The sequence below is a fragment of the Neoarius graeffei genome, chromosome 2 (genome assembly GCF_027579695.1).
Source record: "Neoarius graeffei isolate fNeoGra1 chromosome 2, fNeoGra1.pri, whole genome shotgun sequence".
NCBI classification, from domain to species: domain Eukaryota; kingdom Metazoa; phylum Chordata; class Actinopteri; order Siluriformes; family Ariidae; genus Neoarius; species Neoarius graeffei.
This window is the reverse complement of record NC_083570.1, coordinates 98,119,730-98,134,851: the sequence shown is the minus strand read 5'-3', so window position 1 is coordinate 98,134,851 and position 15,122 is coordinate 98,119,730. Positions and strand designations below refer to the sequence as shown.

At 43.3% G+C, this 15,122-nt stretch overlaps 1 protein-coding gene across 1 annotated transcript in view; it reads left to right on the top strand.

Annotated features, from left to right (window-relative positions):
• The first annotated feature begins 420 nt into the window (after positions 1 to 420).
• Positions 421 to 15,122, top strand: part of dnd1 (DND microRNA-mediated repression inhibitor 1) — a 47,656-nt gene continuing 32,954 nt past the window's right edge. Inside the window, exons 1-2 of the mRNA XM_060915255.1 lie at positions 421 to 441; positions 783 to 888. Coding sequence (XP_060771238.1) covers positions 421 to 441; positions 783 to 888 — 127 coding nt within the window. The remainder of the gene's footprint in view (positions 442 to 782; positions 889 to 15,122) is intronic.

The following is a 15,122-nucleotide window of genomic DNA, read 5'->3' as shown; positions in this document are numbered from 1 at the left end:
AAAGGAAACTAAACAGTATATCAAAATAATCTCTGACTCTAAAAACAAAAAAGCTGCTAAAACTTTTCATTTGTGCTCATTATATAATGTCTTTGTTTGAAAACTCCCCCTGGTTCTTGGTTTGTTGTGTGTGTGTAGTAATAGCTGTATTTGTATTCTGTTGCTGTTATTTTCAATAAAGATTTTTTTTTTTTTTTAAAGTAATAAACCCTGGCTTGGTAAGACAGGCCTCTTTTCATTTGTGTGCACCATTTGAGCTCTTCTTTAAGCCCCACCTACTTCCCCTCCAGCAGTTTGTTGGATGTCGCAGGGAGGAAAGCCTGAAAACAGACACACCACCTTTTAGTAAATACAAGTTTATTAAACGCAAGTTTTCCAACTTTGTTGGAGGGGAAAAAAAAAAAGAAAAGGAAGTAAACCATGGAACATGAGATGCTGCAGGTAGGGTAACTGCTGATAGAAGTTTGTTTACTCCAAAATGCGCCATTGGATGCATCTAAAGTTTGGCGTCCTTGTTTGTTTGTGAAATGCAGTGTTAATGTTGTGGAAACAGTCCAGAAAACTTGTACTCGAAGAATTCTCTGTTAAATATGTCGAAGAACTCGAGAAAGAGTGACAACCGGTTATTAATTCTTTCTCCAGAAACTTTTACGCATGCGTTAAGGTGCGCACTTGGATAGAGGGTGTGTTTACTAATGCGCAGTGCTAATATGTGCCTAATTTTCACTTTAGATCAATGTGAGTTGGGTTCTGGTTTTCTTTCTTTCCTTCCTTCCTTTTAGGTCCTGAATCCGCATAGATTGAGGTCTCTGGAGAAATGGCTTCAGGAAACCAACATCACTTTGACGCAGGTTAATGGCCAGCGCAAATATGGCGCTCCTCCTCCGGGTATGTGTGACACCACAAACTAGTGCGCATTAGGTTATTTTTTTCTATTCCCTCCTTAAAACCTTCCTAAAGCCCCTTTTCCATGACCTGACTGTCGCTGAAAAGACTCTCCCTTTTCCCTGCACCTTTTTATTAATGCTCTCAAATCAGCCCAAGTTAAAAGCTGCACTAGAAAACTCCATCCCTATGCTGAGGGACTAAAGCACAGCACCATCATTCCACTCAGCTTCTTCATACCTGCAAGTAATTAGCTGTTAGAAACAAGCTCTCCCATTGGCTCATTAGTTAGCCCGCTAATTAAAAAGAAGTCATTTTCTCCAAATTAGTGCTTCTGCAGTTCTCCTTCATTGCACAAGAGCATCTTCCTGATTAACACACCTGATTCAACTCATTAGCTCCTTAACAAACCTTATTAGTACTTCTAAAGTCATTAGAAACCCCATCATGAGCTTCAGGAGGAAAGTGGACTGTTTCAAGTCGAGGAGTGATCCAGTGGTGAAGTTTGACCCGATTAGATAGTTTTTGCTGCTCGGTCCAGCATTTTGTTAGTGTGGGGAAGCTTTTTATTTCAGTTGTCTTTTTTTTTTTTTTTTTTTTAATTGCTATACTAAGTAACTTTAAAAACGCACAATGGAATTCAACACGATATCACTTTAGATCCATGCATATATTTGAAATTTATGATATTGTATGTAATGCACACACATCTTGAAACATCGATAAAGGACATTTATTGTCAAACTCAAGAATTAATTCACAATAAAAAAATTCAAAGTGACAGTTGGTCCATGTTCGGACCGTCATGCTGGAGATTCTGGGTCTGTGTCGTCCAGGGGTCTCAGCAGCAGTGACTGAGGGTGTCAGGAATCTGTCACGGAGGTGAGCTAGCCTGATGTGCTGATCCTGAACTGGCGTCGTGACTCGAGGCTGACCAGGGCGTGGACGATCCCTGGTGCTCCCTGACTGTCTGTAACACTGACTCAAACGGGAAATGGTCGAATGATGAACACCGAAGTGCTGAGCGACCTCTGTCTGTGTACTTCCGGCACGCAACATCCCGATGGCCTGTTCACGTTGATTTTGGCTTAGGCGTGGCATCTTCAATAATGACAATTTTCCCATCATTTCCCCCGGGTATTTATAGGCAAGACTGTGTGAGTACAGTGTATGCAAAATTTGTTTGAAAATTAAAGCCTGTCCATGTCATTGACTACCCGAGTCATATTGTACGTTATTGAGTACAACTCCCTTAAATTCTGATTTGAGCACAGATTTGGAACTTATTCGGGCGGAACGAAGTTATTTTTCCATTGTGATATATTTCTTTTCTTCTTGAGATGAACTCAGCACGAATTCAGCAAGTTTTATCAATGTGCGTTTTTAAAGTTACTTAGGCCCAATCCCAATTCTAATTTCTACCCCTCCCCCTTCCCCTTGGCCCTTCCCCTTGAAACTGAGCTACAAGGGATAGGGCTTGAAATTCAACCCTTACGTATTGGGATAGCCCTTCAACGATTGCATACGTCATCGCGTACCTCCGTCAGCGTTTACGTTAGCAAAACGCGACCAAATGCGTCATTGGCTGCGACCAGCCGCTACAGTCAGAGCCAGAGCCAGAAATCTCTGCTGGCAGGGTGTGATTTGTTAACTAACACCACTGAATGGGATATCTTTGGCGCTTCGTGCACCACATCCGACAGAATGAGGTGTCAGAACACTCATGTAAACAATAAAAGCGAGAATAACAGAACAAAACGTACGCAGTCAAGCAACCGAAAACAATACTCACTCCCAAAGCTTTTTAGCAGCAGCTTGGATTTCAGAAATCGCTGCTCATTCTCAGCTCGAAAGCGAATCAAGCGGCGTGTTTCCTCTGGATAACAACTTAAAACACGTAAATAATGGAGAAAATACATTGATGACAATCTTTCGCTGCGGGAACCGCCATCTTTCTGAAATCCGCATGAAATCTCGCTGAAATCCGCATGGCATTGTGGGAAATCACTCAAACCCCTTCGTTCGGAGTCAGCTCCAGGAAAATCTCCGTTTGGAGGGGTACAGAAGCCCTACCCCTCCGCGTTAACTGGGATTGGGATACCCCTACCCCTTCACGTGAACGCGCAAAATGGAGGGGAAGGGCCAAGGGGTTGGTCCAAGGGGTGAAATGGGATTCGGCCTTAGTGTATTATTTACGAGTCTTTGTTTACGGTTTTCATGTTTGTTTTGGTGGAATTATGGATGAGTGTAGTGGTGGTGGTGGGGGAGAGGACGAGGCATTTAGGGAACAACTGGATAGCCAGTGGATTAACTCTAGGATGAATGCTAACCAGAAGCAGGGACAGGGGAAAAGATCTTTAGAATCAGATGAGGATGAGGGAGACAGGGTTGTGAGAAGGAGAATGTGGCAGGAGGATGAATTAAAAGTAGTTGTAAGGTTCAAGGAAGGGTATGACATTGGTAAAGTTGGTTTGATTTCTTTAACAAATGGATTGAAGAAGGTGTTGGGAGAAATAGAGAGGGCGTATACAGTGTGGGGTGGGAGACTGCTCATCCAGTGTAAAAATAGTGGCCAGAGGGATAAGGCGCTGAAATTAGTCAATTTGCAAGTTGGGTGTGAGTGAGGTTAGGGTGTTTGGGGAGCAAAAGGGGTTATATCAGGGATTCCCCTGGGCGAGAAATTGGATGAGCTTAAGAAAGCCATTAAAGGAGGGCCGGTATTGAGCTTGAAAAGATTACAAGCAAAGCGAAATAGTGAAAAGGTGGACAGCACGACTGTCCTCCTGGAGTTTAAGGAGAGAGTGCTACCGGAGAGAGTAATGGTGGGATACATGAGTTTTTATGTGCGGGAATATGTCCCTCCTCCAGTCAGGTGCTACAGATGTCAGAGATATGGGCACATAGCTAAAGTCTGTAAAAGTAAGCCGCGATGTGGGAAGTGTAGAGGTGAGCATGAATACGGACAATGTGGGGATAGTGAAATCAGGAAATGCTATAACTGTGGGGAGGGGGGGGCCATGCGGCAGCGTATGGTGGATGCCCAGTCAGGAAAAAGGCAGCAGTAATTCAACAGGTGCGATCCTTTAGGAACCTGTCTTGCGCTGAAGCGGTTAAGGTCGTTCACAGTGAGGGGAAAGAGGGAAGTCAGAAGGAAGCGCATGCGCAGGGTATGTTAAAAGGATCAGAAGGAAAGAGTAAGGGGGAGGCGATATCCCCTGAGAAATTGATATTGTTTATAGCATATGTGGTTAACTGCTCTGACGATTTGAATAGCAAGACAGATAAAATTAAGATGATGGGTAAAGCTGCTTCCAAATTCCTTAATATAGGGAACGTATCTTGGGAAAGAATACAAGCAGCATTGGCTCAGAGTGAGATGAATGAACAGTCACAACCATTACTGTAATACCTTTTTTAATATTCCAGTGGAACGCTAGAAGTCTTTTGGCAAATGGACAGGAGTTAAAAGGATTCATACAGGATATGGAGCATAAGCCAGACATTATATGCATACAAGAAACATGGTTGAAGCCGTCGCTGGAATTTGTTATAAAAGGGTATACAAGTGTGAGAAGAGACAGGGGGGAAGGTAATGGAGGTGGATGTGCTACATTTGTGAGAAGGGGAATACAGTATAGAGAGGTGAAGAAGGGTGATGAACAAGAATACATCATAGTAGAAGTATGGACAGAAATGGGCAGTGTTAAGGTCATAAACTTCTATAATCCATGCAGGCAGCTGAAGGTGGAACAGCTAGAGGAAATCTGGGAAAATGTAGAGGGTAAGGTGATGTGGTGTGGGGATTTTAATGCACATAATGCAATCTGGGGAAATAGGGATGACCGTAATGGTAGGGTGGTGGAAGGTTTTATGGAGGACAGGGGGCTGGTGTGTCTCAATCAGTACGTTTACATGCACGTCCAAATCGAGCTACTGTCGGTAATCGAGCAAAGGGTCCCAGCAGGGGTGCCAGAGAAATCCAATCCTACATGCACAAGTGAAATCGGGCTACTGTGCACTCGAGCCACACGTGGCGCTACACGCCCCATCGTGTTGGTACACTTCCGGTTGTCGTCATGAAGAAGAGCTATAGTATTGCCAGATACTGCTGACGTATTCCAGCCCAAAACATGTTTAAATCCGCTAAAATGCACTTAAAACCCCCCAATCTGGCAACACTGGCAGTTCCGTGTTCAAGCTGTTAGGCTTGCTCTAACAGACTGTATGGCTACAAACTGTCCGGCGCAGACCACTGTTTTGTAAGACAACTTATTTTGCACAATATTTTTCTAAAGTCCATTTTTTGCTTACAATTTAACTTATGTCTTAATAAACACACAAAAAGTTCAATTGTTTTGTTTTTATTGACATTCTTCAGATGTTGGACATATATTTGTGTGTATATACATGCGCACACATACAATGACTTGTTTATGTACACAATTCACAGCTATGCAACAGCTGTACAGATGTATTTGGTGATACAGTAAGTGAGCTAAATTTTAACAGCGCAAACAATGCCACAAAAAGAAAAGATTCATGCCGTTGTCATGATTCGTTGTCATGCCGACCGAGGCTGTTGTGTTTCCCTTGTGGTCTCGTCACTTCCGGAAGGGGCGGTGCTGAAGTAAGTAGCTCGAATACGTAGCTCGATAGGGTTTACATGCACTAAGTAGCTCGGCAGAAATCGCATAATCTAGGTCGTGTAGCTCGATTCCGAGAAATCAAGTTCGGTTCAATTTCAGCCGAATTAAGGTATAAACATGGCATTTTGAACTTTGATTTCAGTCGAGCAATGGCAGAAATTTGATTCTCTCTATGTGCATGTAAACGCACTGAATGATGGTACAGGCACAAGGATAGATGTGGTGAGGGGCTCAGACACAGCGATAGACTTAACCATAGTCACAAGTGCATTAGCACATAAATTTAGTTGGCAGGTGCACACGGAAAGTGGTATGGGTAGTGACCACTTCCCTATAATGGTCAGTGCGGTTCTGGAGGTGGAGAGGGTAGATGAAGTAAGAGATGGGAAGTGGGTCTTAGGAAAAGCAGACTGGGACAAATTTGGGGAGTTAAGTGATCAAGGGCTGATAAATATTGATGCGCGCCAAAGTGTTGAAGGGTTATGCCTTAGTATTTGTGGCAGTATTATAGGTGTGGCACAAAGGGCTATTCCTATGACAAAGCCAAAAAGTCTGACTAAAATAGTGCCATGGTGGACTAAGGAATGCAGTGAAGCCATTAAACAAAGAAACAAGGCTTTTAGAATTTTAAAAAAGACACATAATTACCAGTGTCTGATAGAGTATAAGAGGTCTCAAGCCCAGGTAAAAAGAGTGATTAAGAGGACAAAGAAGGAGACCGTTCTTGGCGCACAACTCCTATTGAACAAGTGTGGGGAATGATTAAGAAGATGAGGGGTAACAGAAGGGAATATGAATACCCAGTACTGGTGGAAGAAGGGAAGGTTATGATAAACAGTAAAGACAAGGCAGAGGCAATTGTGAAGACCTTAGTTAAACTACGTAGTTCAGGAAACCTAAGCCTGGAGGAGGTAAGGGCTAGATAGAGTACAATGGCAAAGTATGAAATGCAGGAGAATGTAGGGGAAGAAGGAGTATTGAATGGGTTATTTACACTTCAGGAGTTAAACAGTGCTCTGCAGAAGGTAGGCAGGCCTACTCCAGGAAGGGATAGAATGTGTTATTCTATGCTAGAACACCTGAGTGATGAGGGTAAAGGAGTATTGCTTCACTTGTATAATGTGTGGGAAGAGGGAATACTCCCCCAATCATGGAAGGAGTCTATCACTATTCCAATACGGAAACCTGGAAAGGACCCTAAAAATCCTGGCAGCTATAGGCCAATAGCATTGACTTCCCAGATGGGGAAAACACTTGAAAGAATGGTCAGTGATAGAATGGTATATTTCCTAGAGACCAGAGGGTTGATACAGAAATATCAGTCAGGTTTTAGGAAGGGCAGAAGCACAATGGACCCAACAATAGCATTGGAGGATGTCATAAGAAAGGCACAAGTCAATAAAGAGACTGTTGTAGCAGCGTACTTTGACATTGAGAAGGCGTATGATATGTTGTGGAAGGAGGGATTGCTTGTTAAACTGTCTCAGCTTGGTATAAGAGGCAGAATATGGCAATGGGTTAGAAATTTCCTATCAGACAGGAAAATCAAAGTCAGAATCAATGGTGTTTTTAGCAATGAATATGAGGTTGATAATGGAACCCCACAAGGTAGCATAATAAGCCCATTATTGTTTACAGTAATGATAAATGATGTCTTTAAGAATATAGACAAGTCCATAATGTTGCTTTATTTGCTGATGATGGTGCTATGTGGAAAAGAGGAAGGAACATAGATCATATTGTACGTAAAATGCAGCAAGCAGTGGATACGGTACAAAAATGGGCTCTTGAATGGGGCTTTAGGATATCTGTGGAAAAGACAAAAGTTATGTTCTTCACGAGGAGAGCAATACATCAGGACTCGAGAGTAACAATGGGGGGTAAAGAGTTGGAGTAGGGTGAACCACTTTAAGTACCTTGGTATATGGTTTGATAAACAGTTAACCTGGGCAGTGCACATCCAGAAATTATAGAAAAGTGTAAAAGAGTATTAAATGTTATGCGATGTCTGAAAGGTATAGAGTGGGGGGCTGATAGGCAGGCATTGAACTCCGTTTATACAGGGTTAATAAGGTCAGTGATTGATTATGGGTGCATTGTGTATAGGTCTGCTGCTGAGTCTACACTAAATAAGCTAGACATTGTACAGTATCGAGCCCTACGACTGTGTATGGGAGCTATGAAAACCTCACCTGTGGCAGCCTTACAAGCGGAGCTGGGGGAGATGCCTTTACACCTGCGGAGAGATCAGTTGTCACTGGTATACTGGGCTAATCTTAAGGGTCACCAGGAGGGTCACATAGGCCTAAATACACTGATGAACTGTCAAGAGAGAGGAAATGAGAGAGTCAGAAGCTTTGGTTGGATTATTGAAGAGAAGGCAAGAGAAATGGAGGTCAACAACCTAAACGTTTGTCATACAGTATCATATTCTGCAGTTCCTTTGTGGACCTTAGAAATGCCTGCAGTTGACCTAGGCCTCCTGGAGGCAAGAGAGGAGATAGAAGTAGACAAATTTTATGTTGCCTGGTATATTCAGAGCCGGTATGGGGATAGATCTATTATATATACAGATGCATCTAAGAGAGAGGATAATCAAGTAGGGGCTGTATTTGACATCCCTACGATAAAAGTTGCCGTTATGAAAAGACTGAGTGACAACTTGGCTGTATATACAGCGGAACTAGTGGCTATTTTATTATCTCTATCCTGGGTGGAAAGTAATAGGTTAAGGCCACTGAATATTGTTATTGCCTCAGTTTCAACTTCAGCATTGTACAGTATTAAGAATGTACAATCACAGTCTAGACGAGATATTGTAATAGAAATAGTCCAACTGGTCAGCAGTCTGCAGAGGTCAGGAGTCAGAGTAACACTCTTGTGGGTGCCAGCGCACATTGGAGTGGTAGGGGATGAGCTAGCAGACCAGCATGCCAAGGAAGCTGCAGATCGACCGAGTGTAGACATGAACATTAAGTACAGTAAGTCAGAACTTAAGAGCATTATTAAAGATAAACTGAGGCAAAAGTGGCAGGATCTGTGGGACAGTGGGCAAACTGGTAGACACCTTTATAGTATCCAGAAGACAGTGGGGTGGGGCAGAATGACGCACAGAAGCACTCAGGAAGAAGACATGGTTTCAAGAATGAGGGTAGGCCACACAGGATTGAACAGCACATTGTTTTTAATGAAGAAACATGTAGATGGCAACTGTAGTACCTGTAAAATCCTAGAAACCACTGAGCAGGTCATTGAATCCTGTGTAAAATATCAGAGTGAGAGACAAGAGCTACTCCGAGGCCTTGAAGGAGAGAAAGTTAAAGTGCCCCTAAGGCTTAAAGAACTACTCCAAAGGCAATCAGGAGAGCCATGTTTTAGTCACTTATTCCATTTCATACGGGAAACTGGACTTCTTTGGAGAATAGTCTACAACCCCCTTCCTTTTTTTTTTTTTAAAAGTCTAGAGTGGGTATAGCTAATCCAGACCCACACTCCATTTCAGAAGGTGGCGGTAATGCACACCAATTGTTGCTTGCTAACCGCCAATAAAGATCATGAGCTTCAGGTCATGATGTAACGTAGTGAGAAGTAAGACAGGGAAAAGGGGGGGAAAAAACCCACCAAGCTGGGTATTTAGACTTGGACCTACATTTGGAGGGTTTGTTCCCAGAAAGAGCATTTAAAAAAAAAAAAACTTTTTTAACGTGTCAGACTTGTTTGTTTTTACACGTTTTTTTTTTTCTTTGATATTGACCTTCTGTTTTTGTGTTTCTGTGCCTCAGTGGCGAACCATTACAATTGCTGGGTTTCGCGTGACGTGACATCCGCCTCATTAGTTATTCAAAACTTTAGCTGGCGGTCTACCGAAGCTCAGTTGACAAAGCGTTTGTACGGAGAAGGTGCATCGCTCGCATGAAAAATGCCTCACGCTTGCGTTGTTCGAATCGATCAAACCGTGAAACTGATAAGTTTCTTCAGGGTTCGCTGTGAACGAACACAGGATTTCACAAAAAGACGTGGAGAAAGGTGGCTTTTGAACCTCTCAGTGAATCGAAGGGAGCCGAGTCGAAGCGTGCTCGAGTTTGCAGTGATCACTTGGTGAAAGGTTTGTATTTCCCTCTCAGCTACGTCCTTAGTGTTTTCCAAGGACTTTTCTTGCGACGTGTCGTTATTTTACGCTACTTTTTTTAGTCACGAAGCGCTAAAGTCCCCAGCTGTTTCTTTGTTTCCTCCTCACAAAGTCCATGTGCATGAAGGTCGCGACAAAATTCTTCCCCAGCCGTACAGTTACAATGCGCCGTGATCACTTCTCCGTCTTGTTTAACTAAGATCCAGGTCTTTAAAGGGGTTTCTGATGATCTTTGTGAATGATTTACCTGAGAGATAAGAGCCAACACAAGTGAGAATCAGGCCAACTGTTGTTTGTTTACACTTCTTGCATCGCTTCGTTGTAAAGATGTGAACGAAAAGCTTAAAAACAATACTCATACAGGCAAAAACAATACAGGATTCATTGGGCAGCGACTTGATAGCAAGGTCCTTTACCCAGCCACATACAAAAAAGTTGTAAGCTTCCGTACTCTTTCATCTGTTTTGCGGTGTAGAAGGACGTCTGCAACACCAGATAGTTCGAGATGTCGGGGAACTCGACTGAAGGGTAGTTTTCGAGATCGTATGATAAATCCTTCTTTCCCAGACTGTAGGGGTCAATTACATTGCACACAGCAATCTTCTGAATAGATCTAAACCCAGCAGTGGCTTCTAGATAATAAGCATACTTTGATAAGTTATCGCTAGTTGTTTGCACTACGGCAGCCGTTTAGACCACCAGCTATTTCACTTCCGGTAAAACCGCTAAAAAGTCACATGACTGAAACCCAAAAATTAGAGCTGGGACTTGAGCTCAGCCAAAACTTTGCCAGACACCAAAAACGCAACAGGGCAGAGGATTTTGCAAGGGATTAGCGGCAGGCTGTCAGGCCGCGCCATTGTGTGTAGTTGTCGATGTTGATTTTAAAAGTAAGTAAATTACACAGGGAAATGAATACTTAAGTCTGAGTGAAAGATACTGTAGTGAGTGTGCAGCGTGGAAGAAGAGTCTGGAGACAGAAATCTTAGTTTCTCGGTCGTTAGCCTGTGCTACTTGCTCTCGATAGCACTGGCTTGACCGCTTTATTAGCATTCACTAACACTACCGATGAACGACTCACGGTTAAGCTTGTGTCGGCATCCAAGAAGGCCGAGGGTGATAAACTTTTGGTCCCCCCACCCACTATAAATCAAAATCTGACTGGTTAATTCATCTGTCACTTCCTACATAAACATACACTGTCATGGCCTTCTGTCCTGACAACGAAGTCCTAACCAATGAGTGAGCCAGCTCTAAACTCTTCTCAGCCTAGAGACAACGAACAAAAAAATACCATTGGATAACTCAATTTTAATGTTTTCAGGACAGTAACCCTTTCATTTCTGAAGCACAGTTGATAGAAAATGAGGCCAAATTAAAATTAGAAGAGAATAATTATAATGAAATTATGAAAGAATGAAAGAAATTAAATATAACATTTGAAATGCCGATATGTTTAGGCCTTCTCTGGACACCTAGAAGGCTCTGACGGTTCCTCTCTGGAATAATATATACGTTTAAGCACATGGTATAAACATGTGAAAGTACACTTCACCTTCACCACATACTATGAAATTATGAACTCCAGTCATTGCATGTGGCTTCATGAAGGCTACAGTCACTCAAACTGAACTGCATTCAAAGATTTTTTGTCAATTCACTATATATCCAGGACATATAGGAGAATTGAAATGCCGTTGCTCTCTCACCTTACTTGTATAAAAACAGATAAGAAATATTTATCTCATTATCTCTAGCCGCTTTATCCTGTTCTGCAGGGTCGCAGGCGAGCTGGAGCCTATCCCAGCTGACTACGGGCGAAAGGCGGGGTACACCCTGGACAAGTTGCCAGGTCATCACAGGGCTGACACATAGACACAGACAACCATTCACATTCACACCTACGCTCAATTTAGAGTCACCAGTTAACCTAACCTGCATGTCTTTGGACTGTGGGGGAAACCGGAGCACCCGGAGGAAACCCACGCGGACACGGGGAGAACATGCAAACTCCGCAGAGAAAGGCCCTCGCCAGCCATGGGGCTCGAACCCGGACCTTCTTGCTGTGAGGCGACAGCGCTAACCACTACACCACCGTGCTGCCCCAGAAATATTTATATTAAGGAAAAAAAAAAAAAAAAAAAATATATATATATATATATATATATATATATATATATATATATATATATATATATATAAAAATGTAGATAATATAGATAAAAATACACTCTAAAATCAAACAATGTACAAAATGGCAATAGTGCAAATGCAGTACAATATCTGTAATGGAGAAGGTACTATTTGCGCACTGGAGTGAACATTTGCACACAAATGCACAATGCCACTTTGCACCTGTCTTTGTCTTGTCATTTATGTTTAGATGGCTATTTAAGTTATTACATGAAATCAAGTCATACATGAGCTGATAGCTGCTGAGGTGCATAGCACCGAGTTGGCTATAACCCATGTAACAAACAAAAAATCTCATTGGATAAATCTATTTTAATATTTTCAGGACAGTAACCCTTTCATTTCTGAAGCAAATTTGATGATAAGGCCGAATTAGAAGAGAGTGATTATAATGAAATTTTGAAAGAAATTAAATACGACAGGGCAGCATGGTGGTGTAGTGGTTAGCGCTGTCGCCTCACAGCAAGAAGGTCCTGGGTTTGAGCCCCGTGGCCGGCAAGGGCCTTTCTGTGTGGAGTTTGCATGTTCTCCCCGTGTCCGCGTGGGTTTCCTCCGGGTGCTCCGGTTTCCCCCACAGTCCAAAGACATGCAGGTTAGGTTAACTGGTGACACTAAATTGACCGTAGGTGTGAATGTGAGTGTGAATGGTTGTCTGTCTCTCTGGCCCTGTTTACATTATTTCGAATCAGCGGATCTTCAGATTAACGTTTTTAAAACGATTCGCGTACACACAGCAACGCCAATACACGATTCGTGTGCACACAGCAACGCCAATACACGGATACGCTAATCGCATGACTAATTAGACGGCACGTCACATGATCCCAGTGCATATCGGGCATGCGCAAGTCACTCACCACTTGCAAGTGGAAGGATGGCAAGCGAACACCTTCTCCAGCAAATAAACACACCTGGCTGTGATGTTCATGTTCTCACTGAGTTTAAGCGCCTGAAGGAGGTTGAAATGTGTAAATAAACCTCAGTGCAGCTCAGCGCTTCCTCCTGCGCTCCAAATCACTCCGCCCTGAACAGCGAGTGCCCTCTGGAGGGTGCGCACTCCGGCCCTGCGTAGTTCACAGAGCGCGCGAGTGAAGCGCACGAGCAGTGATTCGGGACTGAGCCGCTGTGTGTGAGATCCCAACGCCAGCGAATCAGGAAGATGGATGTCACAGTGACGTTGTCCAATGACGACGTCAGCTAGAGCTCAGCACAGCGTATCCGCGTATTCTCAATGTTTACACAGCACCGGACCAGACACGATCTGGATTGAATACGTGGGCTCTGGCGGATTCCCGTTTCCCGGCGTTTTAATGTGAACGGACAGTGCATCCGCGAAGAAAACGAGACAGATACGGTCTAATGTAAACTTGGCCTGTGTGTCAGCCCCGTGATGACCTGGCGACTTGTCCAGGGTGTACCCCGCCTTTCGCCCGTAGTCAGCTGGGATAGGCTCCAGCTTGCCTGCGACCCTGTAGAACAGGATAAAGCGGTGAGAGATGATGAGATTAAATACAACATTTGAAATCCTGATATGTTTGGGCTTTCTCTGAATGTCTAGAAGGCCCTGATGGTTCTCCTCTGATGTGCCTAATGGTTGGTATACACTGTGATTTTTGGTAGCCCAGTTGAAAGCTGAACAATGTGAAAGAAACGTGGTGATGTTTTTGATCGTGGTTCCAAAATGGCGGTCCTACATGGTGCTGTGATTCCCCCTTCTCAACCAACAAGGAATGGGTTCTTGACCCAGTTCCATTCAAGATTCTTTAAACCTCGGTGCCAGCTAGCGAACCAGCCTGCATTTTCACCAGTTTTGAGCGGAACCATTGTAATCAAGAACATGTCATGAACGGAGGGCATTGTACAATGCACAACAGGAGTAAACAGTAGTATCAAGATGGTGGCACACATTATCTGCAAGCTTTTATTCTGTTATTGCAGGCATCTGTTTTCAGTCCATTTTTTTCTGAAGATGTATCCTTTCTGTTGTGTTCTCTATTGCTGCACTCCACTTCTTCGAACTCATGACACGCCCACTGATGTCATGACAATTTGCATTGAAAAAAACGGCTATGTATTTGGTTCCAGCTGGGAACCAACATTTTAGGATCCAAACTAATTTATTTTCAGTCGAAATGCTCTGAATGTTTCAAACTTTGGCATATGAACAAGAATAGAACCCGGTCTCTGTTGGTTGAAGGAAGGTATGAGAGAGATTCAAAGACGGACATTGTCACGATCCAGCAGCCAAAGGTAGCCTGGGCCAAAATTCTGACAGCGCCAGAAATTTAGGATGACCATCTGTTATTGTGACTGCTGCTACATCTACAAACCAACCGGCCAATCAGAATGCAGCTGATGACATTGACACTTTTTTTTTAATTCTTGTATATTGACTTGCGTAGACAATGATTCAGTTGGAGTTCTCATCTTAGTCAACATACATCAAACTTAATGTCATACCCAAAGTTTATTGAGCCCATGTCATACAGTATGGCTTGCAGTTAACTTGTGCAATTGCTGAAATCTCAGTCTGTAATTGCTGTGATACACTTGGAAATGTGAACCTACTTCTAAACCTCTTTCACATTCCAGCCTGCTTTAAAGGCCTCAACGTTCAAGCTTCTGTACATGGTTATGTTCGCACCGCAAGGGGAAAGTGGTCCCAATCCAATGCTATTGGAGTCATTTTTAAGGAAGCATGAAAAGCAAAAATTTCATTTTTTTACTTTGCACGTTTTCATACAGTAGTACTGAAATCTGCTACAGATCCAAATGGAAAACTCCAATGCATGAGGCTTGACGACAAAAAATACTAAATATAGTGACCAGAACTGCCAAGCTTTAAAACACTTGTACTGAGGTTACCCCACACACCCATACTTATTTCATCTCTCATTATCTCTAGCCGCTTTATCCTGTTCTACAGGGTCGCAGGCAAGCTGGAGCCTATCCCAGCTGACTATGGGCGAAAGGCGGGGTACACCCTGGACAAGTTGCCAGGTCATCACAGGGCTGACACAGATGCCCCTTTTCCACCAAAGCAGTTCCAGGGCTGCTTCGGGGCCAGTGCTTAGTTTGGAACCGGGTTTTCTGTTTCCACTGACAAAGAACTGGCTCTGGGGCCAGAAAAACTGGTTCCAGGCTAGCACCAACTCTTTGCTGGGCCAGAGGAAAGAACCGCTTACGTCAGCGGGGGGGCGGAGTTGTTAAGACCAACAACAATAACAAGACCGCGAAAGATCGCCATTTTTAAGCGGCGAGAAGCCGCA